The sequence below is a fragment of the Astatotilapia calliptera genome, chromosome 19 (genome assembly GCF_964374335.1).
Source record: "Astatotilapia calliptera chromosome 19, fAstCal68.1, whole genome shotgun sequence".
NCBI classification, from domain to species: Eukaryota; Metazoa; Chordata; class Actinopteri; order Cichliformes; family Cichlidae; genus Astatotilapia; species Astatotilapia calliptera.
The window spans coordinates 29,177,972-29,203,030 of record NC_137440.1 but is presented as its reverse complement, the minus strand read 5'-3'; the positions used below and the strand labels follow the sequence as shown (position 1 = coordinate 29,203,030).

Genomic DNA, 25,059 nt, shown 5'->3' with positions numbered 1-25,059 from the left:
ACACAGTCAAAGATCAAAAAGGTGTTTTCGGCCTATAAATGAGGTCAGAGGATTCAGTCAAACCAGTGCTTAGCATTGGTTTGTGAAAATAGCGACAGTTAGCTTATTAAAACTGGACACATGGCCTAAAGAGGAGAATAATAAAGATGTTTTTTTAATAATGCGAAAAGAATATGTTTTTAGTTTTTCAAAAGTGGCAAAAATTCCTCATGTATCCCATGGTAATGTTTTAAAAGGAGAAATAGTTGTGTGCATTTTATGGTTTGATGTTTAAAAAAATGTCCCTTGCCATATGGCGCCCTCATGCGGCCGCTTTTAATATGAGCAGGACCTCAAAAAGTTGCAGTCTGTCTTAGCAACCAGACGCTCTTGCCTGGATACAGACTGATGGCTAACACTGGCTAAAGCAACCAGCGAGGTTTGCTGCTGTTCAGTTCTCCATGGAAAATAATTTTGATTTAGATGTACACTAAATTTAGCCGATTGATATTTAAACGGTCTCCCGTCGTACTTACTATTTACAAGCACAACGTTAGAAGCTAGCACAGCTAGCGCTGATGTGTGGTGACTTCGTACTCTTACTTGCTGACCTCAGTTATTACAGGTAGGTTTACCTGTACTAACTCTCTACTTTAACTTGTCCATTCGTTTTCTCTCAGTAAAAATAAGGCAGGATATTTTCAGCAACATATTTTTAATTAATTGCAGAGATATGTTGTCAAATGAGAAGCAAAAGAACCGCAGTGAAGAGGAAGTGATCAAAAAACTGGTAACTATCACATAAATATTCAGTTTTGAATACGTATAAAAAAATCAGTGCGGGTTTCTCCTATTTACTTCATTCTTTACTGTTTTTAATTAACAGTGCATGGCTAATGGAGTCCCCTATGAAAAAATTGCACAAGAGGGAAGCAACATCACATCACTGGAGATGTTCTTCTCTGGTTTCCCCCGCATGATTGGCCTTTCCTTCTTCCCAAGGCTGTCCCAGCTTACCATAATAGGCCAGAACATAGAGCACATTGATGGGCTTGAGTGCTGTCCTCTGCTTCAGGAGCTCTGGATAGTCCAGTGCCATCTGACGGTGTGTTCGCTATGCTAATAAATGCTGGTAACAACAACTGGTGATAGCTTGAATCATTCCTGTCCTTTAGATATTTTGCCATGTGGATGCAAGTGAAGATTCTTTAGTAATGGGTCTCTTTCACCTATAAAATATGAAATATTAGTTCACACCACCATTGAATCCTGTGTGTTAAGCATAATTATCCCCAGCTGACAAAGACACACGTGCAGGTGTTCCTGCAGGCAGGGTGATAACTATGAATGAGCTGGATTGAAAAAGGAGGAGGTGCATGGATACACTGATTTTTTTTGTCCCAAAAAGTCTGAAAACCGTGAAAGAAATATGAACTATATGAGGACTGATATAAACAGGTGTCACATGCACATTTAAGCATGTATGTTTTGTGCCACATGCATCAAACAATCTACTTTCTCTTTATTGCAGGAAATATCTGGACTACAGAACTGCCTGCAGCTGGAGAAACTGTACCTTTATGAGAACAAAATCTGTGAAATAAAGAATCTGGACTTGCAGGTTCACCTAGAGGTGCTGTGGATCAATAACAACTGCATAACTAAGATTAAGGTTAGAGTTGTATCTCCTTTGCTTTTCTGTGTTTGTAATGCAAGATTTTTAATTATTTAGCAGAACAAAACTGCTCTTTTACACATAGTACTGTGCAAAAGTTGTGGGCCACCACTCATTTCTTTATATTTTGCTAGGAAAATGGGAAATACAGCAGGTGCAGCAATTTATTGAAACATGCAAACATATATGATAATATATGTCAAAAACAGTTTGTAGAATTCTGAAAAGCTTGAAAGTCAATATTTGATATGACCATCTTAGCATGACAAGGTAGACCTTTACTGCATTGGCAATGTGTTTGGGATCATTGCTGGAAAATGAAGCAGTTGTCAATCAGATACTTTCCAGATGGTATTGAATGGTGGCTCAAAGGCTGATGGTACATTTCTGCCTAAATAATTCCATCAATTTCAGATGGTGTAGATAGTTTTTTGAGGTCTCCCTTTTTCCCTCCACTTGTCTGGTTTTCTCTTTTTTTGTAAAGAACCAATTTAAAAAGTGCTTAGAGACAACACTGGTTCATCCCATGAGGTAGGTGCTTTTTTCAAATACTTGAACGACTCATGGGTCAGTGATGAGTGGCTAAACAAACAAACATTGGTCTGAAAATGATCGGGTATAATGACTGGACTGAAAAATCGGCCAATTTCCAAAGTTAACTTTGAAAGACCTTCAGAAAGGCTTAACTTAGTCTCCACATGTGGTTGTTGTTGTTGTTTTCTCTTAAAGGGCTTGGACACACTTCTAGACCTTAAAGAACTAAACCTTGCTGACAACATTATTGAAAAGATCGGTATGTTCTCAGAGTAATTTGTGTTCAGTTTGATGGAGATTCGGCGAGCTATGTGAAAAATAATGATGGCAATCAAATAATTTTTAACTTCTTCTAAGGGCACAGCCTTGATCCTAATGTCAACCTTCAGAAACTCAATCTGTCTGGAAACAAGATCAGCTCCTTTAAGGTAAGATTAAAAATGAAAACATGCTTTTGAAATACTTTCTCTAAAAACTTTTCTTACTTATTTTGTAAAATCTTATTAAAATCCTTGGTCTGACAAAAGGGCATTTCTAAATTCTTGGGAGAATGCCGGGGTCTCGGCTAGTTCACATTTTCAATCATTTCAACAACAGGCGTGCAACGCAAGACCTTTATTGAGGCATTGTGCGCCATAATTTCATTTTTTCCCCCCCATTCCTCATTCAATGATATACATTCATGAATGCATTTATTTAAATAATATATCTTAGGAGTATGCCTAAGAGTATTTTTTTTAATGTGCAGGTTTGTGTTAGTTACACATTTTAGGCATGCTTCAGCTGAGACGTGCTTTCACAGCACACGTGAATATTGTTTTTTCAAGGACATTTTGACAGGAAGCACAAAGGTTTTCGTATCTCTGTGACTGATTGGTTTAACACCTCAGATCTTGCTCCTGCAATCCACCTTTAGCCCTAAACCAGCTTATTATCTTATTCAAATCTGTAGCTTGACAAAGGGCATTCCTGAATTCTTGTGAAACGTTGAGGTCTGGGTCTTTTCGGATTTTCAATCATTACAACAATATGCTGTCTCAATAAGACCTTCAATAAGGTATTAGGCAGTATAATTTTGATTTCTGCCATTATATGTTTAGTGATATACATTCCTAAAAGACTACATAGGTTTTCCTGTTTTGTTTTGTTTTTCAAATTGGCACTTTTATATTATACATTTAATGGTGTACCTGTTGGCTCATTCAGATGACTCTGATCATTGTTGTTCAAGGTCGTTTTGTCAAGAAACGCAGAAAAGTTTTTTTGTTTCCTTCTCTGATTGACGTAACACCTGAGATCTCCACCTTTTCCTCTGCACCCGGCTTGTTATAAAAAACACGATTATCACCATTCACTCAAAAGACCCCACCGTAACTACAGGATCAAGAAAAAAATCTCGCCACCATGTCAATACAATGTGACATCTTTTTTTTTTAGCTCTTCTTAAGTGTAGGTAATGTAGAAAAGAATAGAAGTGCTATCGTCAAGATGATGTGTTGAAACATCCATTTCAGTATGCAGCGATCATGATAGTTTCTTTATAATTACTAATATTGCAGTGACTTCTGGAAATGTAATTTATCTTATAGTGGGGGGGGAATATATGCAGTGTCATTGTTTTTGTTTAAAATACTTTAAATTTTCTGTTTCTGTTGAGAACAAAAAAAAAAGTGTCCTTTAGGGTAAACGTACTTAGGATATGCAGAAACTTTGCTGTCCTAGTAAGTAAATAATATTTATTTAGAAATCACATGTAAACATAGCTTTCATTGACCAGGTTTTGTACAAATGAGTAATCCTATATACATGCATCCACATGTAATTACAAACATCAAATAAAAAAGTAAAAATTGAAGACAGAGTACAGATCAAAGGGCTAACAACAAATGTGCAGACACATAACGACAACAAGCAGAGGGGAGCTTAGTGGACGGGAAAGGTCAGAGAATAAGGTGGTTTTGAGCCTAGACTTAAAAGCAGAGATGGGGGGGGGGGTCTTTTTATGTCATGCAGTAATTGATTTCACAAACGTGGAGCAGCGGCTGCAAAGGCTCTGTCACCTTTTTGTTTGAAACATGACCTTAGGATGTGTAAGAGATCTCTGCCAGTAGGATCGGAGAGATCTGGGAGCTGGATGTGAACAAATGGGATTGTTGATGTAAGCTGAGGCCTGCCCATTAGAAGAGCCTTAAAATTGACCTTGAGTCTTGAATCTTTTCCTGTAACAGGAGTTGAGCCAGCTTGCCCGACTGCCCCGTCTGAGTGAGTTAGCATTGAAAGACCCCACGTCAACCCCAAACCCGGTGTGTCTCCTTTGTAACTATGACACGCACATTCTTTACCACGTGCCAAGCCTCCAGCGACTCGACATCTACGACGTCTCCAGCAAGCAAATCAAGGAAGCAGCTGAGGTACTGATAAGATCCAAGCTTTTTTTTTATGCTGCTTTGGGTTTAAATTGTTTGAAATAAATTTGTAAAATTACAGAAAAAGTTTGGTATAAAATAAAATAAAAAATTGTTAATTGACAGAATGGTTTTTTTTTCCTTTGTCTGTGAATAAATACCTAAATATTAGTAATATATTTTAAAAAACGCCTAAATTTCTATAGTGGTAAAAAAACAGGAGCTTTCTGTTTTTTGTGTATTATTTATTTGATTTGGTGTTTATCTGTATTAAAAGCTCCAAAACTTTTAAAAATACAGATAAAATTCTAAAATGTATGTCCTTCACATTTCCAGAGCCATTCAGTGGGCAAGTTTGTAGTCTTTGGTGGGCTGATTCTGGCCCCTGTGCCTTATGTTTGACACCCCTGCCTTATGGTATTTCTTCTAGGTTTCTATAAAAATAAGCTACATGTTTTTAGTGGATGTATTTTGTTTTCTTGTTTTTCTTTTTTTTTTCTTTCTTTAATCTGCCACATTTGATATTTTTGTTTTTTACAAAGATATTTAACAGTTATATTTGATGCATCTGTTATTTTGTTTTAGCCTGAAATAAGAGGGTTTTTTTTTTCATTTTTCTTTTAGTCTGCAGTGATGAAAAAAATGATGTACTACAATATGCGTGTACGCACAGCTCAGAGGAAACTAGCAGAGACCCGGCTCAGTCTGATAGAGAGGAAGAAAACTCTATCGCAGTCACCTGAAGAATGCATCAAGACTCTCACTCGTGCCCTTAAATTTGTATGTACTCTCCATAAAATGTCTTTTTGTAGCAGCTCTAAAAAGCTTCAGGTGTTTGTGTGCACAGAACGATTATAATTTGGATGCATTTCTAGCTCGAACGTGAGCTCTCCGTGGGGCCAGTTGTTTGCAAGAAACCTACCTGCCTGTCAGAAAGCGTAGAAGAAGGGCCACCACACCTGGATGAAGGCTTAACAGAAAGAAATGAATCAATCAGTGGCATAAGTCAGGATCCAGCCACGGAGCACAAAGTACACGCTAAGATTGAAGCGCTGAGGAAACGACTCAAACTATGGACCAGGAGGCTAGATGAGTGAGTTTGCATTTTTGATGAGATACAGAGACAGTGTACAGGGAGTGCAGAATTATTAGGCAAGTTGTGTTTTTGAGGAATAATGTTATTATTGAACAACAACCATGTTCTCAATGAACCCAAAAAACTCATTAATATCAAAGCTGAATGTTTGTGGAAGTAGTTTTTAGTTTGTTTTTAGTTTTAGCTATTTTAGGGGGATATCTGTGTGTGCAGGTGACTATTACTGTGCATAATTATTAGGCAACTTAACAAAAAACAAATATATACCCATTTCAATTATTTATTTTTACCAGTGACACCAATATAACATCTCCACATTCACAAATATACATTTCTGACATTCAAAAACAAAAACAAATCAGCGACCAATATAGCCACCTTTCTTTGCAAGGACACTCAAAAGCCTGCCATCCATGGATTCTGTCAGTGTTTTGATCTGTTCACCATCAACATTGCGTGCAGCAGCAACCACAGCCTCCCAGACACTGTTCAGAGAGGTGTACTGTTTTCCCTCCTTGTAAATCTCACATTTGATGATGGACCACAGGTTCTCAATGGGGTTCAGATCAGGTGAACAAGGAGGCCATGTCATTAGTTTTTCTTCTTTTATACCCTTTCTTGCCAGCCACGCTGTGGAGTACTTGGACGCGTGTGATGGAGCGTTGTCCTGCATGAAAATCATGTTTTTCTTGAAGGATGCAGACTTCTTCCTGTACCACTGCTTGAAGAAGGTGTCTTCCAGAAACTGGCAGCAGGACTGGGAGTTGAGCTTGACTCCATCCTCAACCCGAAAAGGCCCCACAAGCTCATCTTTGATGATACCAGCCCAAACCAGTACTCCACCTCCACCTTGCTGGCGTCTTGAGTCGGACTGGAGCTCTCTGCCCTTTACCAATCCAGCCACGGGCCCATCCATCTGGCCCATCAAGACTCACTCTCATTTCATCAGTCCATAAAACCTTAGAAAAACCAGTCTTGAGATATTTCTTGGCCCAGTCTTGACGTTTCAGCTTGTGTGTCTTGTTCAGTGGTGGTCGTCTTTCAGCCTTTCTTACCTTGGCCATGTCTCAGAGTATTGCACACCTTGTGCTTTTGGGCACTCCAGTGATGTTGCAGCTCTGAAATATGGCCAAACTGGTGGCAAGTGGCATCTTGGCAGCTGCACGCTTGACTTTTCTCAGTTCATGGGCAGTTATTTTGCGCCTTGGTTTTTCCACACGCTTCTTGCGACCCTGTTGACTATTTTGAATGAACCGCTTGATTGTTCGATGATCACGCTTCAGAAGCTTTGCAATTTTGAGACTGCTGCATCCCTCTGCAAGATATCTCACTATTTTTGACTTTTCTGAGCCTGTCAAGTCCTTCTTTTGACCCATTTTGCCAAAGGAAAGGACGTTGCCTAATAATTATGCACACCTGATATAGGGTGTTGATGTCATTAGACCACACCCCTTCTCATTACAGAGATGCACATCACCTAATATGCTTAATTGGTAGTAGGCTTTCGAGCCTATACAGCTTGGAGTAAGACAACATGCATGAAGAGGATGATGTGGACAAAATACTCATTTGCCTAATAATTCTGCACTCCCTGTATGTAAATTGATCTCTTAGGGGACAGCACAGAGCTAAACTGAAACTTTTAATCTGAAAAATTGATGTTCCTAATCTTATATTCAGGATTCACATCTGGTACGAGCGTGATTTGGCCCGAGCCACAAATAGGATGGAGTATACGGTGCAGTTTCTACTGATGGAGCTAGAAAGTGTTGGAAATATCCGTTTGGAGGAGGGCTGCTCCACAGATCCTTGGTACTTTTACTGTTCAGTATCATCCACTGTAACTGTAACCACTATGCAATTCAGAGTAACAAATGGGAAATATACTCTCCTTCTTTTCTCTTTTGCTCTGACCGACAGGTTTACTTCTTGTTGTGACCTCCTACTTTCCCGCTTCTCTCCATCAGACTACAAAACGTATGGCATCACTGATATTAGGGTGAATAGAGTTATCCGCATCCACAATAGTGCACTGAGACTTTGCTTTGAGGACAAGATTCACCGTTTGCTAGCCAGCGAAGATTTATCTTCCCAGTAAGGCACGAAACAGATGATGAGCAGATTTTAACGACTATGTTAAGCTTCATACTGTAACTCTATTCTTTCTAAGCAGGAATTACAGACGTCAGCTGGAGTATTTATTCTACATAGTTGACCCTGAAAAATGTGAGAAGGATGAAACTTTGCAGATTCTCCAGGAAGGCTTCAAAACAACAGAGCAGCAGAAGGTATGTGTGCTACCAGAAAGGATGCACAAGCTCCTATCACACACATTTATTCTACTAACAATTAGGGGAGTAATTGAAGCTAATTAGCCACACATTAGACAGTTTATCACTCAACGCCTGCACACTTGTACACAGTGCAGTAAACGATATGTGCAAAAAGAAATTATCACGCTCATTTATGGAGCAGATTGCAATGAATACTAAAATGAGGGAAATTTATATTTGTGTGAAACTTTATGTGTGCCTGATTTGTGTCTGTATGGAGAGGTAACCACATTAGGGTTACAGAAGAATATGCTTGACTTGTGTTATTCTCACGCTTTCACTTTTTTACGCGATGACTCTCTAAATTAGGCCATGGGAAAAGAGGGTGCTATACCTTTTTCCAATAGCCTGAGTTTGAACGAACAGTCCAGAATTGAGTACACACTTCGCCAGACCAGCCAAGGTCACACTAAACACAGCATGGATACGATTCCCTTCAGGCACGGTGAGGTCATTTTACAGATTTCATTCATTTCATTATGTTTTTATGCTGTTTTTTTAGAAGCTAAACTGCTAATGCTCTTTTGCTTGTAGGTCAGGTCAATGTTTCCAAAGTGTTCGTGGGTAGAAGCATGCCCATCCGAGATGGAGAACCGGTGGACAGAAGCAATTATCCTGGAGTTTACTCTGTGTATCGCAGTGTGGAGACAAAGCACAGATCTGCAATGAGTGAAGGTATTCACTGAATTAAAAGGAACAACAGCAGTTGCCTTTTTTGTAATTGTTGTTGCTTATTTCTTCACTCCCAATTATTTTTACATCTCTGTGTCCTTTTCATTCAGAAAGACCTGGCTCCAAGAAAACACACACTGATCTTGAGTCCAGTCCCCGCCGAAGGCAGTGGTTTGTGTTTGACCACGAGCTTGTCCTGCCCGAGTACATCATATATTATGAATACATCACTCAGGTAAATTATTGCATACATTCCTTTGACTGTCACAGACGAAACACAATTGTTCTCTATGGCGGTGTTTCTTCATCTTTTAATATTTAGATATTGAAAAATTGCTGCATTATTTAAAGCGATAACATGCCTAAATCTCAGTTTCAATCCCTGTGATTTAGGAAGTGCAGGTTATTTAGTAATCACAAATTTGGTGATGCCCATGTTTTTCGTGGGCAAGGTACTGAACCTCAGCTTACCTTCAACGCATTCATCGTGAATTGGATGCCATAGATCAAGCACTTAAAGTTCCTATTCAGAAAAAATGAGGGCAGATCTGGAGTTTGACTTTTGGATCTTCAATTATTGACATGTAATGTGTTTACTTTTGTCTGTACAGACCAGGTTATTCATCTGCTGCCTGTGACAGATCTAAAATATCCGCCGTCATCATTTCTAAGAGTTAGCTGCATCGGTTGGAAGCCTCTAAATAGATGAAGGACATTTTTTATTGAGGTTGGAGATCAGACAGCTGAGCTGCAGTTTTCGCGCTACATCCCTTGATTTGATGGGTTTGTTTTCATGTGGGAAACTAAACTAAACTAAGAGTTTAGAAACATGAAAGTGCAATTGTTTGTGCAGGTTATGTTTCTGTGCATGAATTATGATGAGTATGTGTTGGTTGCTCCCCACCTATCTATCTAGACGTCATATTTATTAATTATAATATTAATTTTAAAAAAGAAGTTAAAAAAATGCATCTGTTGGCAGTACATGTTGTAAACATTTTGATTTGCCTTGTCTAGGACAAAGACAAACCTACACTGCTGAGCCATAGCACAGACAGAGATCCTTCCAATGATGTTGCTCTGGACAAAGAAGTCCTCAACAGGGAACCTGTTCTTAAACCTCAGCCCAAGTTATTGAGCTTGGATGATAAAATTCTGCTTAGTGTTGCCCGAGCCAATGTCCTCAGTCAAATCACAGTAAGTGCTCTGCCTGTCACGGTTCTGGGTCCGTTGGACCCAGTATTTTGAGTTTATTATGTTTTGGTTCACTTTTGCATCATGGATTATTCTTTGTTTCTCTGGTATTTTGTGTTTCAGTTATCTTGGTGTTTTGGATTGTTTCTCATTCTCTTGTTGTGATGTTTATTATTATTATTATTATTATTATTATTATTATTATCATTATTATTATTATTATTATTATTATTATCATTATTATCATTATTAGAGTTTCATGTTTCTATTATCCATGTTTTAGGAATGGTGGTTTCATGTATAGTTCAGTTCCATGTTTCATTTTCTGTCTCTGTGTTGAGTCCATGTCTCTGAGTTGTGATTCATGTTTCCTGTTTTATTGTGAAAGACTTTGTCTTATGTTAGTGTGTGCAGCTTTGTTCCCCATGTCTCGTTAGCCCTGATCTCTCCCAGCTGTGTCTCCCTTCTGTGGCCCATTTCCTCATTACTACCCTGTGTATTTAAGCCCTGTGTTTTCCCATGCCCAGTGTCGTGTCGTACCCTCAGATTATGCCTGTGTGTTTTTGGTTTCGGTGTTCAGTCCTCACTTCATGTTTTGTTTTCTGGCCAGCAATAAAGCTGAGGTTTTTGAGTTGCATTCCGTTTTCCGAGTCCTGCATTTGGATCCTCCTCTCTGCCTGCCCGCACACAGAGCCCTGACACTGCCGTTTTAAATAAGAGGTTGAATATGAAGCAGTTTCATTTCAGTTTGAACCATCATTGTTGCATTGAATCTCCAGGTGCTTAACCTTCATGGCAACAGCCTGAGCAACATAAAGGAGATTTCCAGCCTCACGGCTCTAAGGCATCTTACTGTCAGCTTCAATGAGTTCACGCACCTTGATGACATTTCTCACATGGTAATACAAAATAATGTTAAGATAACACTTAAGAGTGTGTTTAAGTCAAAGAATGCTTCTTTTATGATGTCCCTCTCTATTATTTGTGAAACTGAATAGTGGCTGCATAGCCATAAAGTGGAACTCTCACCTGCTCTCTTACCTAAACTACAGCCAAATCTTGAGTTTTTGGACGCTAGCTTTAACCACCTGGTGACTCTGGAAGGTCTGCGGGGGCTGGGACAGCTCAAACAACTCGATGTGCGCTGGAACAAGCTGACCAAGGTCAGAGAGGATACAGCTGTGCTCAGAAAACACACACCTGCTCTGCTGAAACTGGACACCCGATACAATCCTTGGAACAGGGTGTGTGCTGTGATCAAATAGAAAAAATAACTCGAAATATTCAAGGTTGAACCTCAGCAATAGTAATACTGTGTATATGCTCAGAATATATATGTTAAAAATATGAATCTGAGTCTATGTTTCAAACTATACCACTGAAAGTGGCCTCAAATTGTAGAAGTGACTGAGTGAAGATGTTTCCCTTCTTCCAGCCCGAGGCAGTCAGAATGACCATACTAGGCCATCTCATGAACCTCACACACCTGGATGATGTGCTGGTAGCAGAGGAGGAGGCTGCTGAAGCTGTTCAGATGGCAGCTGGGTCCAAAATTAACCAGGTGAAGATTTTGTCAATATTCCTTCTTATATACTAGATTTTATTTGGTTGAGCTGATCTATGTAAAGAGACGTTGTTTAAATGAACAAATCCAAAATTGATGGATTAAAGTAAATGTTTTAAGTGAAGTATGGTAATTCAATCAGACTCGTTGACACTGCTCGTAGGCGTCTCTTCTGGCACACTCGCGTACCAAGAGTGACCGTCCCCGCACTCTTAGTCTGCTGTCAACAGCCCAGCTCCTGTATCATTTGAGTCCATCACCCTGGGGTCTTGGTAAAGAACTGGACCAAGACTGGACTGCAAAAGTGAGCTTCAGCATGTGGGCTTCTCAGTAAAGACGTTTTTAGGAGCGGTACTAGGTGGGATGATGTTGATCTTCGTTACCTTTTGTGTCTACCAAATTGCTGACCAGATCACCACCCTGAACCTTGACAACAAGAGGATTTCCAAGATGATCAATCTAAGTAAGCTGGTGAACCTGCGCTGGGCCTCCTTTAATGATAACGAGATCTCAAAAGTCGAGGGTCTGGACAACTGCCTGAAGCTGGAAGAACTGTCCCTAAACAACAACAGTATTTGCACACTCAGTGGTCAGTCGCACTCTCCGCTTCCCAAGGAGAAATCACACAGTGCCGTCATTGTTTCCATGTCTGTATTTGGTCACTGTTTCCTCAGGCCTCACACGACTCCATTGCCTAAATAAACTGAGTGTAGATGGGAATCGGCTAACCAGTCTGGACGTCTCAACTCTCGACGGGCTGTCCAGCTTGTCTTTTCTGTCAGCTGAGAACAACTGTATTGCTTCTCTTCATGGCATCCAGAGACTTCGGTCTCTCCTTGAACTTTACATCGGCAGCAACCAGATCTCTACATCAAGAGACATCTACTGTCTGAAAGTGAGCATCTAGTTAACATTTAAAAATGGATGAGAAGGTGAAATAAGTAGAGTAGAATTTAATTTAAATTCATTTTACTATGTGAGCTTATGTGACCATTTTGCTTTTCAGGGATTGACAAACCTCCTAATCCTGGATCTCTGTGGGAACCCTTTAGTGGAGAAACTGGAAAACTATCGAATATATGTAGTGTTTCATCTCCCCTTCCTCAAAGCTCTGGATGGAATTGCAGTGGTATGAGCTTAAAAAGTCATATTACAGTGGTTGTTTCCAGTATTTTGTAATTGCTCTTCTTTTCTGCTGTTTTCTCTAGGAAGCAAGTGAGTGTGAGAGCGCAAAGAATATGTTTATGGGAAGACTGACCACCGACACAGTGGCAGAGAAGCTGGGCCACTCAAACTACACAGAAATCACACACCTAAACCTTCAGGCCTGTTCCATTAGGTAATAACAGTGTTGTAATAAAACAGATTATAAAGAAAGATAAAGCCTTAAAAATATTTTTTTTTCTCACAGGATAGTTGATCTGTCTCCACCAGAACTCTTCCGTAATGTGCGCTGCATCAACTTAGACCATAGCAACCTCACATCCTTCTCAGGCCTCATCCACCTGCCCAACATCAAAGTACACAGTGCACCAAATGCCAGTACACTGTAATACACTGGCTGGAAATGCATCATGTTCAAATAAATTATTTATGTTGTATTGTTTACAGGCTCTGTGTCTCAACTATAACCACATAGAGTCAATTCTGCCCAGGCAGAAGACTCAGACTCATCTGACAAGCAGACAGATACTATACAGCAAAGTGCACTCCAGTGGCTACAGCCAACAGAGCACATCTAAAGCCAGCAGGTAATCTAGTGTAGTTTTATTTATGGGTTTTGTGCAAAAACAAGCTTCTTTTAAAAGTATTTCAATAGAGTTTTGTGCAGTCTAACCATGAGGGGGCAGCACTGACCAGCCAATGTGTGAGCTGCCTTAAATTTAACAGAAGCTGCTGGCAAACTATGATGAATTTATTTATAGTCAGAGTTTCAGTCAGAGAAATTCTTTTTTAATATATAAAAAAAGTAAGCATTTAAAATGGGGCATTTCCTTTGAGGTAAAGACTACAATAAACTAAACAATTAAAACCTATTTAGTCTGTAGATTAATATAAACATTAGATGAAATATTTGTTGTGCAGAACCACTACACAATGTAGTGCTGTGAGAGCCATCCATTTGTTTAGCCAGACTGTGATTGCCTTGATGTGGTCTGCACCTGTGAGGTCTGACCAGTTAGACGTGGCAGCGGGAGGGACAACGAGGTGCTCGTTTAACCACCGAGATTTCAAACGGCCTTTCTCTAACTGCGTTTAAGGGATACTGGGCCCACTGGCAGCCTGGAGCCACTGATGGGAAGCCTGGAGGTGCTTCATTTGAGTCACAATGGCATCTCTAATATGGCCAATCTGCAGCTCAGCAGGCTCACCAATCTTAAAGCACTCTTCCTTGAAGGTATGTATGGTTGACGTTGCCACCCTTTTCTCTGCAAGCCGTTTAAAAGTGCACTACACAGAGGCTGTGAAAAGGCAAGCGCAAAGAGCAAAGTCTCCCCTATAGACCTAAGGCCAGGTGGGGGATGAGACGCAAAGAAAAGAATGATTGACTTTCTTTTCAACAGCTTTTGATGGCTTTTGATTGAGTTTTGCTTTGCTGGGGTGATTTGTCCCACAAAGCCAACCCTACTTTTCTTTCTTAGAAACCTTTGGAAGCTTGGTTTGTAATTTCAGCACTGTTTACAGCCGAGTCAAGCAAGAAATACCCAAGAAGTGTTTATATGGGCCTAAAATTCTGCCTTTTATATTCTTCAGGGTGTGCAATTTACTCTAGTAGTTAGTATATAGAAATATTAGGGTACTGTTTGGGATGTCTGTTCGTTTTGATTTTCTAAAGTTTGGTCTCTCAACAGGCAATGAGATAAACCAAGTGGAAGGCTTGGAAGGGCTTCACCAACTCAGAGAGCTTGTGTTGAACAGAAACCGGATTAAAACTCTGACCAAGAACTCTTTCGCAGCCCAGGCTCTCCTCCTAGAGCTGCACCTGGCACAGAACCGGATCCGGGAGCTGAACCATCTCGATCCTCTGATTGAGCTTCGCAAGCTCTCCCTCGACATGAACAAGCTGCAGGTATTCAGCTTCAGCAGAGGTAGTAGTAGCAGCCTCCTCGCATGCTAGATTTTAAAAAAATGTTTATATTCACAATTTTAATGAAACGGCATATTCAATTAAACTGCATGAATAACTCAGAACGCCGTGATTTCTTGAGGTCACCGCCGAGGTCACAGCCATCTTTTGTGCAGTTTTGCGATTTACTACCAACTTTTACTGATTGGTTCACATGTGTCAGATGTATTTTGTTCACTGTGCAGCAGTATTACTTTTCCCTGCATTTGCAAAGTAAGACTTGAAGTATAGTAATCATGAGTCATTACTACCCACTGTGGCATGCAAGGGGTCGCATTAAGGAGAATCAAGTTTGATTGAAGGTCACGGCCGTGTGTATAAAGAATCAGGGGAACAATCAGGACAACGTGTAATCAGCTTCTCGGGCTGCATCTCCTCACACAGAGCGAGTGATTTGCACTTTTGTTGCCGGTTCCTTCTTCCCATCACTTCCTTAATGTTTTCACGCATTCAATTAAGACATAGAAATAAAGCAATCATCCAGAGCGTTATTCCTCACAGTGGGGGCGTCTTTGAATCACAGCCAAGTCCGAGTATAAAGCTGGGAATGAGAGAAAACATCCCCATGGCCTGTTGCGTGCCCAAAGTCTCTCATGAGATTAATGAGGGCTCACACATGTAATCTCTCCCATCAGCTGCTTCCATCCTGCCCACACCAAAATTATGAAAGGTTCAGCCCTGATGCAAATGCCTCTGTTATCAACACATAGCAAGGAACAGCTAAATGAGGGGTTATGAGTAAAAAAGAACTTTGAAATAATCTTTGCCTCTCTACTTCTTTGCAGGACATCGCAGAGCTTGACAAATTAGAAACTCTTCCCTCACTGAAGGAGCTCTCTGTTGTTGGCAATCCTGTGAGTATTAACAAGTTTTATAGGCAGTTTGTCCATTGGGTGGGTTCTGTCTTTATTTGCATCCACTTGCTGTCAGTCACAGAACATATCTTGAACTCACGATCTCTTGAACAAATGATCAAAAGCACGCCGAGTTCTCATTTTCACAATCCGATACGCTAACACAGGGTAATTCTGAGGTTCCAAATTAAGTGATTACACGATGGACCGTCTGCTGTGCCTCAAACTGGCTGGCATCAGAGACAAATTCGTTGACCAAATGGCTGTGTGCTATTGGCCCTGTTACATCACCCATCTGGAGCTCATGCAGGCCTTAGCAGTGCCTGCAGCCCAGGGCCTGTCTATTGTCCACTGGGTAATGCTCAGCTGCGGTAGCCTCTTTACTGCTCGATCTCATCCCCCTTCTGTTCCCATGCGGTGGGGGTGGTGGTGGTAGTGGGGTTAATCCTGCCAGGGGGTAGAGGCCAACAGCCACCCTGGAGACAATACCTCCTGCTGTTGACCGCATGAGATCCTTTAGCTATGTTCCCTAGCCAAAGTCTGTCTCCTCCTTTTTCAATGGACATCCATTGGCATGCACTCACAACCTCATCAAAGCAGAAGTGTCCTGCAGGAACAGGCAGTTCTGTGGCTGTACAGGCTGGGTGTATAGCCTGGCATACAGGGTGCCCTCAGCTGGGAAGGGACCTATGTGCTGCTGTCAGCTGGGTCACTGGAATAGCTGCTGGGAACATGGTAAATACACTGGGAGCCACATAGCATCATATTTATCCCAGATGCCTCAAAGCAGACTGGGCTCATCTCCAGAATTAATATTTCTGAGGAGTGGTTGATAGCCAGACTGTTTAACCAAACATTTGTTTGTCTTTTTGTTTTGTTTTGTTTTGTTTTTCAGGTGGCACGCAATTCTGTCCACAGACCAGCAGTGGTGCTTCGCCTGCCCCAGCTGCAGGTCCTGGATGGTGTGGACATCACTCTGGAGGAAAGAACCAGGGTGGAACTCCTCAATGCTGATTCATCAGTGAGAACTGTACAAATGCATGCTCGATCCAATGCGTAGGGTCGTCACACCTGTTAAATGTTACACAGTAATTTTTTCTTCCAAAGATTATGTTTAAGATACATTTTAACTCTTGCTTTGAGCCAGCAAAACTCCAATTTCCCTCTGTTTTGTTTCTAAGAGAGGTGGGAAACACTCTTGACCTCAGTCTTTGGAAATTTTAACAAATACATGTAATGTTAGCGTATAGCTGAGATACGAACCCCTATCCTCTCCTACTGTACTTTAGTTGAATTTTAATTCTGACTGAATTACAAATGTACAAATGAAGACACTGTGTATGCAAAATAGCATAATGGGCCTTATCATGAAAGATGTAGTCCAGCTGGAAGAGTCAAAATGCCAACATCCAAACCACAGCCACCCTGAATAGTATGACTGATATTAGTATGACTGATTTAATGTTCATGTAATGAGAAACCGGGACAGTAATTCTCCCGCAGCACTGAATTAAAAGCGGTCTAAGCCTGCTAGCATCATCCTGCTGATTAGATGAAATGTGCCCGGCCGATAATGCACCAGTGGATTTACCCCCTATTAGCCAGGTCAACACGACCCCCCTCTGCTTGTTAGACGTAAGTATGGAAATGAGCAGAGATCCTGGGTTTTCTCATTAAAAACACAAATGCAGCCCTCCCTCTGTTGACTCTCATGAATGCCATCTGAGTTGTCACTTTCAATCTGTGCCTGTAGCTGCTTTGCTTGAATGTAAATGTTGTTATTTATGCGTAGTAATTACTGTTGGCCTATAAGATGCTTACATATGTGGAACAGCAAGCAATCTAATCCCCAGTCCCCTGGCAAGTGTGTAGGGTGTAGTGGACACATTGCATGGACCGTGGACAGCAGCAGAGATAGAAAAGTGGAGAAAAAATGTTTTATGTTAGAATACATATACTAGTGAGGAACTTAGATGCACTTAATAGATCATGTTTGCATGTTATGCTTCACATCAGTTCTGTCCTGGAGAATTATGTCCATTTTCCTTGTTCCCTCCTTGTTTTTTAAAGCCATACTCCCATCATCCCGGAGCTCTCCTTCCTACAAGTGAAGTTAACCTTCCTGGACTGCTCGTGCCCCACAACCCCACTCTAAGAGTAATGAGTGTAAGCGGAGGGCCGCAGAATGTGATGCACGGGCACAATGTCCTGCAAAATAACATAGACGAAGACCATTACACATACAAATGTGAGTATAACATACAAACCCAAATCCAAAAAAGTTGGGATGCTGTGTAAAGTCTAAATAGAATAAAATGTGATCACAGAAAACACATCAGAGTTTTAAAATAAGAAAATGTACCATTCAAGAAAAAGATTCTCTTCAATTTGATGGCAGCAACACAATTTAAAAATGTTGGGACAGGTCCATGTTTACCACTGTGTAGCAGTCGGTCTTCTTTTAACAACAGTCTATAAACATCTGGGAACTGATGTCTACATCACTTGCTTGACATTTGGGAGACAAATATATTGCTGAATAGTCCTGGATCTGCTGAGCTGTTTGATTTTTGGTTTTATGGTGCACCAGATCTTTTCGATTGGTGAAACGTCTGGACAGCAGGCTGGCTAGTTCAGCACTACATCTTCTACTATGAAGCTGTGCTGTTGTAATAGGTTCAGTATGTGGTTTAGCATTGTCTTGCTGAAAAGATGTCTGGATAGGTGCATATGTTGCTCTAAAACCGGTATGGAGGCTTTTGAACTGAGTGTTGATTGTCTTTCCCCTCCTTACTCTGGAGGATTTTTCATCCTTGCTTTCTAAAAAGAATGCAAAATCTGGATTCCTCTGACCACAGAACAGTTTTATAATTTGCCTCGGTTCATTTTAAAAGAGCTTCGGCCCAGAGAAGACGGCTCATGTTCACAAATGGATTCTTGTTTGTGTGATAGAGCTTGGATCTGCATTTGCGGATGGCGGAGTGAACTGTGTTCACAGTCAATGATTTCAGGAAGGATTCCTAAGCCCATGCAGTGATTTCCATGATATAATCATGTCCGTTTTTAATGCAGTGCTACCCGAGGGCCCGAAGATCACAGACATCCAATATTTTCAGTCTTATCTGTTGCGCACAGAGATTTCTCTGGAATTTCAGAATTTTTTGTTGATATTATGTACAGTAGACGATGAGATATTAAAAGTCTTCTTAATTTTGTGTTGAGTTTTTTTGTAGAAAACTGTTGCAAAATGTTCCTCCATCTGTTTTTTCTTAGTACCACTTACTTTTTCCAGCCTTTTATCGCCTTTCTACCAATTATCTTTTGTCAGAGGTGTTGCTCCTATCACCTTCAAAATTTGAAAACATTTTTCCTTAAAATTTTTAATTTTCTCAGTTTAACCCTTGTGTGGTGTTCGTATTTTTGTTACTCAGCCAGTGTTCATGGGTCTGGTGGACCCGCTAGAGTTTTGGCTTTCCAAATTAACACTATCAAACAATTTTATGTTAAATTACTCAACAGATGTTTACTTCATCCCAATTACAAGACATATGAACAGCAAACATGGTTAATTTTTTCCCTTTGTTAGATCACATTTATGAATTAATGTGCTTCTCGTTTTTCTTTTATATAAAATGTTATAAATAAATCAGTTATAATCAAGTGGAGTGAGTGGAAAGACACAACACATTTACACGTGAAAAAATAATTAATTGTTTAATTTTTCTTTTGGAAAAAACTGAACACGGGTCTCACAGACCCGAACACCATACAAGGGTTAAACATTTGAGATATTTACTGTGTTCTGCGGTAAATAAAATTATTGGTTTATGGGGTTTGTAAATTGTTGTAATCGGTTTTTAGTTTTACACAGTTTCCTAACGTCTTGGAATCTTGGAATTGGGTTTCTTTTTCTTCTTGATGTAAAAATGCCTTGTTTTCAGCTGCCATATGTAACTTGTTATATAGAGATTAGCTGTTCTCCTTTGTGCTCTGTCGCAGTAAGAATGATAGACGTTTCAGTGATATCTAATATTACGCCTGTATTAACTCCCCACCCAGGTAAGAAGCACAAACACAGTAATGTTGCTCGAAGTGGCCAAACTGATATTTACTTCAGACACAACCGAAGAACAGGAAGCAACATTCCGACCACTGCTGGGAACAGACAACAAGAACAAGACAGCAGGTTGGTAAAAGAAAAAAAACAGTGTATATCTGATTTTTTTTTCTCCTTATTTTTCCTGATGGAAAACTTTTAAAAAGAACTCAGAGTAAACTAAAAGTTTGTTTACACTTGTTGTATTCCAGATTCCCAAATGGCGGTAGACTTCCACCCCAGTAGGAATCAGAAGAGGTGGAACACGAGGTGAACACATATGGCGGCCATTGCTGTTGTGTGTTTTTATGTCCTGGTGTGAAATTAATGACAACAATAATCTATGTGTATCTAAATCGTGGGATTTTTGTATGTTTTAATAAATTACTATTAGTTAATACAAGCAGCACTTTAAACTGAACTGCCTCTGATGTAAATTAGGCCGTTTTTTGGGGGGGGCACATGTCGTGCCTTCCTCTCAAATGCATATATAATGATTGAGACTTCATTTTTTTTATATGCGGATCACTAACCATGGTAATCTGAGGATGAGAGGTTTTGGTGTCATTTTGAATGCCATCTCATCTTTTGCAAACAAGTAGAAAAAACACACAGATGTAAGGGCGTGTGAGGCTGGCATGCCGCGTCCATCGGGTCAGATGCATCCCCAACAAGTGGATAATCCAGCTTTAGCACACCTCTCTGTGGACAATAATCTGCAGTCGCTCAGATAAAGATATAATCTTGAATACGGTCCAAATGGATTTCAGAGATTGTCAGTTTCATCATGTTAGCCTCTTTTCGAAAAGCCCACAGCAGTTTCGTCTCTAACGTGCAAATCTCCTGTGTTGTAATGAACCCACTCCACTTTGTGTTTATGATGTTAGCTCAGTGGAGCATTAAAATATATTCTTCCTGTTTTCCTGTTGGCATAATCTAGTGGTGCCACAGTCAACAAAAACACCAGTCTGAATAAGCCACATAAGGCATAAATATGTGAAGTAAAAACTCCTTACTGCAACGGGAAACATTTAAATAAAAAGCTTCATTGCTTTCACAGTTGCTCTGCTGACTATCATACATTAGATCAACATAGCAACTTGAGGTTTTATAACAAAATTTGTGCAAAATTACACAGAGGAATATAATTATGAAATCGCCAGTTTAAAAGACAGTGTTCGCTGCAGAGATTATGCATTGGTGGTGTTAACATGACCACTAGGTGTCCTTAGAGCTCCATTAACACTGCTAATCAGTCAGTGAGTTTTGACCTGTATGCTGTAAGCTGAAGGAGGATGTTTGCACTTCACTTTTGTGTCTCTCTTTCCGTGCAGCCTTTTTGCTCAACATCCCAGAAATAAGCCAGCTCTACGTAGAAAAAGTGAAAAGCTCTCCCCAAACAAGCTCCCCTAATGCATGTACTTAACTTCACTTAATTTGTGTTAATTCCCAGCATTAAGCGGGGCTAATGACTGCACAAGTGAGTGCACTGTCATTACCCTGCTCTGCCTGACATCAAATGGCAGCTGATGTACTTCTCTTGAAAAAAAAAAAAGCACAGGAGAGATTTGGGGGCTCAGTGTGAGTGCTCTAATGCGTTAGGTACTGCAGAGGATAATTACACATTTTATATTTGAGTACAGTATGCGCAGTATGGATGGTTATAAATATATTTCTAATTCCTGTCGTGCGTGGTGTAAGCTTATAGTGAGCATGCCACTTTGCACGGCGTGTCTCATATCTGCATATCTTTCAGTGTTTCTTACATTAAAACGACATTATCATAAAGATTGTGAATAATTCATCACTTCTGTGCGAACCCAGATGCACTGCTCCCTCTGTCTATCTCGCTGCCTTTCCTAGCTCCTCCATGTGAGTAGACCACATGGTTTGTTGCTGGTTTAATGGGATGGAATGTGACAGGTTATGTTTTCATCTGCCTTATATGAAGGCAGGAGTGACCGAGAGGGAGAAGAAGGAGAAGAAGAGACGCAGAGAGTGAGAGTGAGGGGTGGAGAAGGGGGGAGTGAGCTGTCCTCTGCAGTTGTAATCTGGATTCAGAATTAGACATGTTTGAGCTTGTTGTGAATCTGTTATAGATGATGCCTGCCCCCTTCCCCCCAAAAACCTCGCTACACACACACACACACAGAAAAACGCATGCTCTGCATGGGGCCATTACTGCTGGTCCACTAACTCCCTACATTTGCTGTGTCTGTGCATTCAGAGCACCATTAGTCCAAGACTCTGTGAATAATTGCTGAATGGACCGCGTTTTCACAGCTATCTACTCAGGTTCAAGTGTTGGAGGGGAGGTTAGAGGGGTGACGACGCGGATTGAAGTTTGATGCGGAGGTTAACGCCGCACGTTGTGCAGTGCTTGTCGAAAATGCGCCGCATGTGTAATGGATGACCGACGTTACACTCCACATGCATTACACATTCGCCAACCTGTATTAACTTTTAGAAGTGTTTTGATAGGGGCTACAATTTCATCAACATCATCACTTGAGTTGAAATTGCTTTTGGAAAAAATGAACTTGCAATTGACGACCAACTGCAAGTCATCAAGGAAAATTATTTTGTTCTCAAAAGGTGCATATTATGGCCCAAGTTCATTTTATCCTTACAAATACATCCTCTATCTTGACATATTGCTTCTCTTGAAATCTGTCATTGAGTTATTGCTGTCGCTTGTGATTTGCCTGTAATTTGTTTCCTGTGGAATAAATCGTGACTGGCAAGAGGAGAGAAAAGAATGGAGTGAGAGTGACAGTCAGAATGAAAAGGAAAATGCTTTTATTTTGTGCAGACATTTTGGATAAGAGCCCGCATCACAGAGGCATTAAATCTTAATTGCTTTCCATTTCAGGAATCATGTGTCGTTTATAACATTATTGAACTTGTGTGTCATTAATAACATTATTTCAATCACGCAAAGTGTATTGCGAAATGGCAAAAACAAGTTAACAGAACAACCAAACAAGAGAACGAATGCATAATTTTCTTGCAAATTTATCAGGAATCAATTTTCGGAGCTTTGTCAGATGGTTTGCTTTTGGGTAATTTGGTATCAGCCTTTCATATTTCATACAATTTGCAATGTGTTTCTCCTTTAATGACTTAAGTGTTAATTCAAGTGGATATTCTTCACCAGAGGGCTTTGACAAAAACACAGCAATGATTTTAAATACGCGGCGCTATGGGAGGATTGTGGACATGTTGCCGTTATTGATGAGTTTTTTTCTGTTATTATGGTTTATTGTGTCCTATGCGGAATAGAAATCGCTTTTTAAGATGACAAGGAAACATGACCTCCTGCCCACCCTTATCCCCTGAGCCCCATTGAGCAACAACAACAACAATTTAATCTCTTTTGACCCCGATTGTTATTTTTCTTTGTGTTTGTATCTTGGCCTTTTTAGTGATCGCTTCATGATCCTCCCTTTTTGCCCCGCTTCTTTCTAAGTAGACACTTTGCCACAATCACTTTCATTATATTGAAATAAAACACTTGCTTGGATTTGCTCTTTTTGTGTTAAGAACACGATAACAAGGATTTAGAATGCAATATTAATATTCTTAATCCCTTCTCAGTTATTAGGGTCGACTAAGCGCTTTAGAAACGGCATTTAAAGATCCTGGCAAGTGCCAAGTTGAAAAATTGTTTTGGATAAAGAAGATAAACAAACCCATGGGATGCGCCATTTGATGTCATTATAATTGCAAAGAAGGATGGTCTTTCCATTGTTCAGTGAAAAGCAGGTTAGAATGGTAAACCCCTTTGTTTTATAAGAGTGGTATCTGTATTTTTTTTTAAGTTTAGTTTTAATGTATATGTCTGAACTTAATTATACAAGGTCTAAATGAAGCTGGTTAGTGTTTTCACAAAATAAGTGAGGTGATATACAATAGTTGTAATTATATCATTTTCACAATGAGAACTTCTATTCTTAAATTGTTGATCTACAGTACTGAGTGGAAGTCTTAAGCCACCCCTAATTTCTTTATATTTTGCTTCCAAGAAACCAGACTATCTTGTCATTTTTAAAGTTATTCTTTGGACAATGACTGCTTTTTCAGTCATTTTCAGTCCAGTCCTTGTACCTGACCATTTTCAGAGGAATGTTTCATTTTTTAAAGTCATTTAAAACTGACCTATGAATCATTCAACCATAAAACAGGCACCTAACTCAAGGGATGAACAAGTCTATAAGTATTACAGACAACTTGGCAAAGAATCCTTTTGAAATTGTATCTTTAGGCACTTTGTTGCCAGCAGCCTGTAGCAAAAATACATAATTTGGCTTTAGCTAAATGAAAAATGCCAAAGATAACATGCAAAAAAAATAACATTTTCCAAAATGTGAGATATTTTAGGATGGTGTACATAGCTTGTAATTTGAGGAAACTGAACCAATTGAGGGCAGAAGAAGTAGCACACCTTAAAATCTATCCACAGCAGATGAACAGTATTTGATAGTAATTTCTTTAAGAAATCTACATCTGTCCCTTCAGTTGATCCATCTACTGTTTACTGAAGCCTCGTCAGAAATGGTCTCAGTGGAAGGGTGGCTGTCAAGAAGCCATTCATAGGGAAGAGGGAAAACAGAGAAAAGGCTGACGATCAGTGACAACGGGTCTTTTTGGAGTATGTCATGGTTTGGGGCTGCAAGTGATCATGGTAATGATCTTGTCAAAATTGATGGAGTTATGAACCCAGAAAAGTACCATCAGTTCTACCACCTGGAAAACATCTCATTGGCAAAAGCTTCATTTTTCATTATGACAATGATTCTAAACTCCCTGCCAATGCAATAAAGGATACCCAGATAAAAGAACACACAGTGGATCACTATCAGTCATGGGCTGGCCTCCACAGAGTGCGCAACTCAACATTACTGAACTACTGTGGGATCTTCTTGACAGAGAATGGAACAATATCCTCAAAGAAGCCCGGAGAACTGTTCCTGAAGACTAAAACAGATATAGAGACTATTTAATCCCACACTGGGGAAAATCACTCGTTACCACAATACAAGGGACACAAATAAAATATGAATTAGAAATATTCTGGAAAAACAAAAATGGAAAAAATAAATAAATAAATAGGAAGATACTGTGCCAAGAAAAGCTAAAATACTATACAATGGTTACTATATAAAGTAAAATGCACCAGGATTTGTAAATTACAAGAAAGAGCCTAAGAGAATTTAGACCGTGTTGAACTTTCTGATACCTGTAATTAAAGCTTTTTTAAACATTACAGATGTTTTTCCAAGTGTGCATATTATTATAAGTGTCTGTCGGCTTATAGAAGTCGGTTTTTTTCAACGATGTGTGGTGAATAAATATTCCCCTTAAAGTGAAAACTCTTTTCAAAAATATGTTCCTTTTTGTATTAATAGTTGTGTGTGTGGCACAGACCGTCCATGGTATGTGGCAGAGCCCTTGAGTTGAATGGGCGGGGATTGTACGGTTTAAGCCAATCAGAGGCGCCGCGCTCTTCTTTCCTCAACTCTCATTGGTT

The 25,059-nt window shown here is 39.9% G+C and overlaps 1 protein-coding gene across 2 annotated transcripts; it reads left to right on the top strand.

Moving 5' to 3' along the window:
- Window positions 1-111: 111 nt before the first annotated feature.
- Window positions 112-22,404, top strand: lrrc9 (leucine rich repeat containing 9). 2 transcript variants are annotated; one of them, XM_026151027.2, is made up of 33 exons: window positions 112-604; window positions 709-769; window positions 866-1,084; window positions 1,511-1,651; window positions 2,384-2,447; window positions 2,546-2,616; window positions 4,417-4,599; window positions 5,218-5,373; window positions 5,469-5,686; window positions 7,370-7,501; window positions 7,610-7,783; window positions 7,863-7,977; window positions 8,332-8,467; window positions 8,557-8,697; window positions 8,805-8,929; window positions 9,712-9,891; window positions 10,668-10,787; window positions 10,941-11,132; window positions 11,324-11,449; window positions 11,616-11,756; window positions 11,864-12,041; window positions 12,127-12,347; window positions 12,459-12,581; window positions 12,661-12,791; window positions 12,864-12,972; window positions 13,064-13,203; window positions 13,714-13,850; window positions 14,305-14,522; window positions 15,365-15,433; window positions 16,329-16,454; window positions 17,504-17,681; window positions 19,493-19,619; window positions 19,742-22,404. In XM_026151027.2, exons 1-33 carry the CDS (start codon window positions 558-560, stop codon window positions 19,773-19,775), a joined length of 4,533 nt encoding a protein of 1,510 aa, XP_026006812.2. In that variant the 5' UTR covers window positions 112-557; the 3' UTR covers window positions 19,776-22,404. The 2 variants fall into 2 exon arrangements, with proteins under 2 accessions (XP_026006812.2, XP_080149926.1); XM_080293800.1 differs by having other exon boundaries at window positions 16,329-16,463.
- Window positions 22,405-25,059: the final 2,655 nt, after the last annotated feature.

Coding starts and splice junctions, on each gene's coding strand:
- lrrc9 (XM_080293800.1), top strand. CDS start 558: ATGTGTGGTGACTTCGTACTCTTACTTGCTGACCTCAGTTATTACAG. Junction 11,757..11,863: donor ACCAAGACTGGACTGCAAAA/GTGAGCTTCAGC, acceptor ATTGCTGACCAG/ATCACCACCCTGAACCTTGA. Junction 12,792..12,863: donor CTTCAGGCCTGTTCCATTAG/GTAATAACAGTG, acceptor TTTTTCTCACAG/GATAGTTGATCTGTCTCCAC.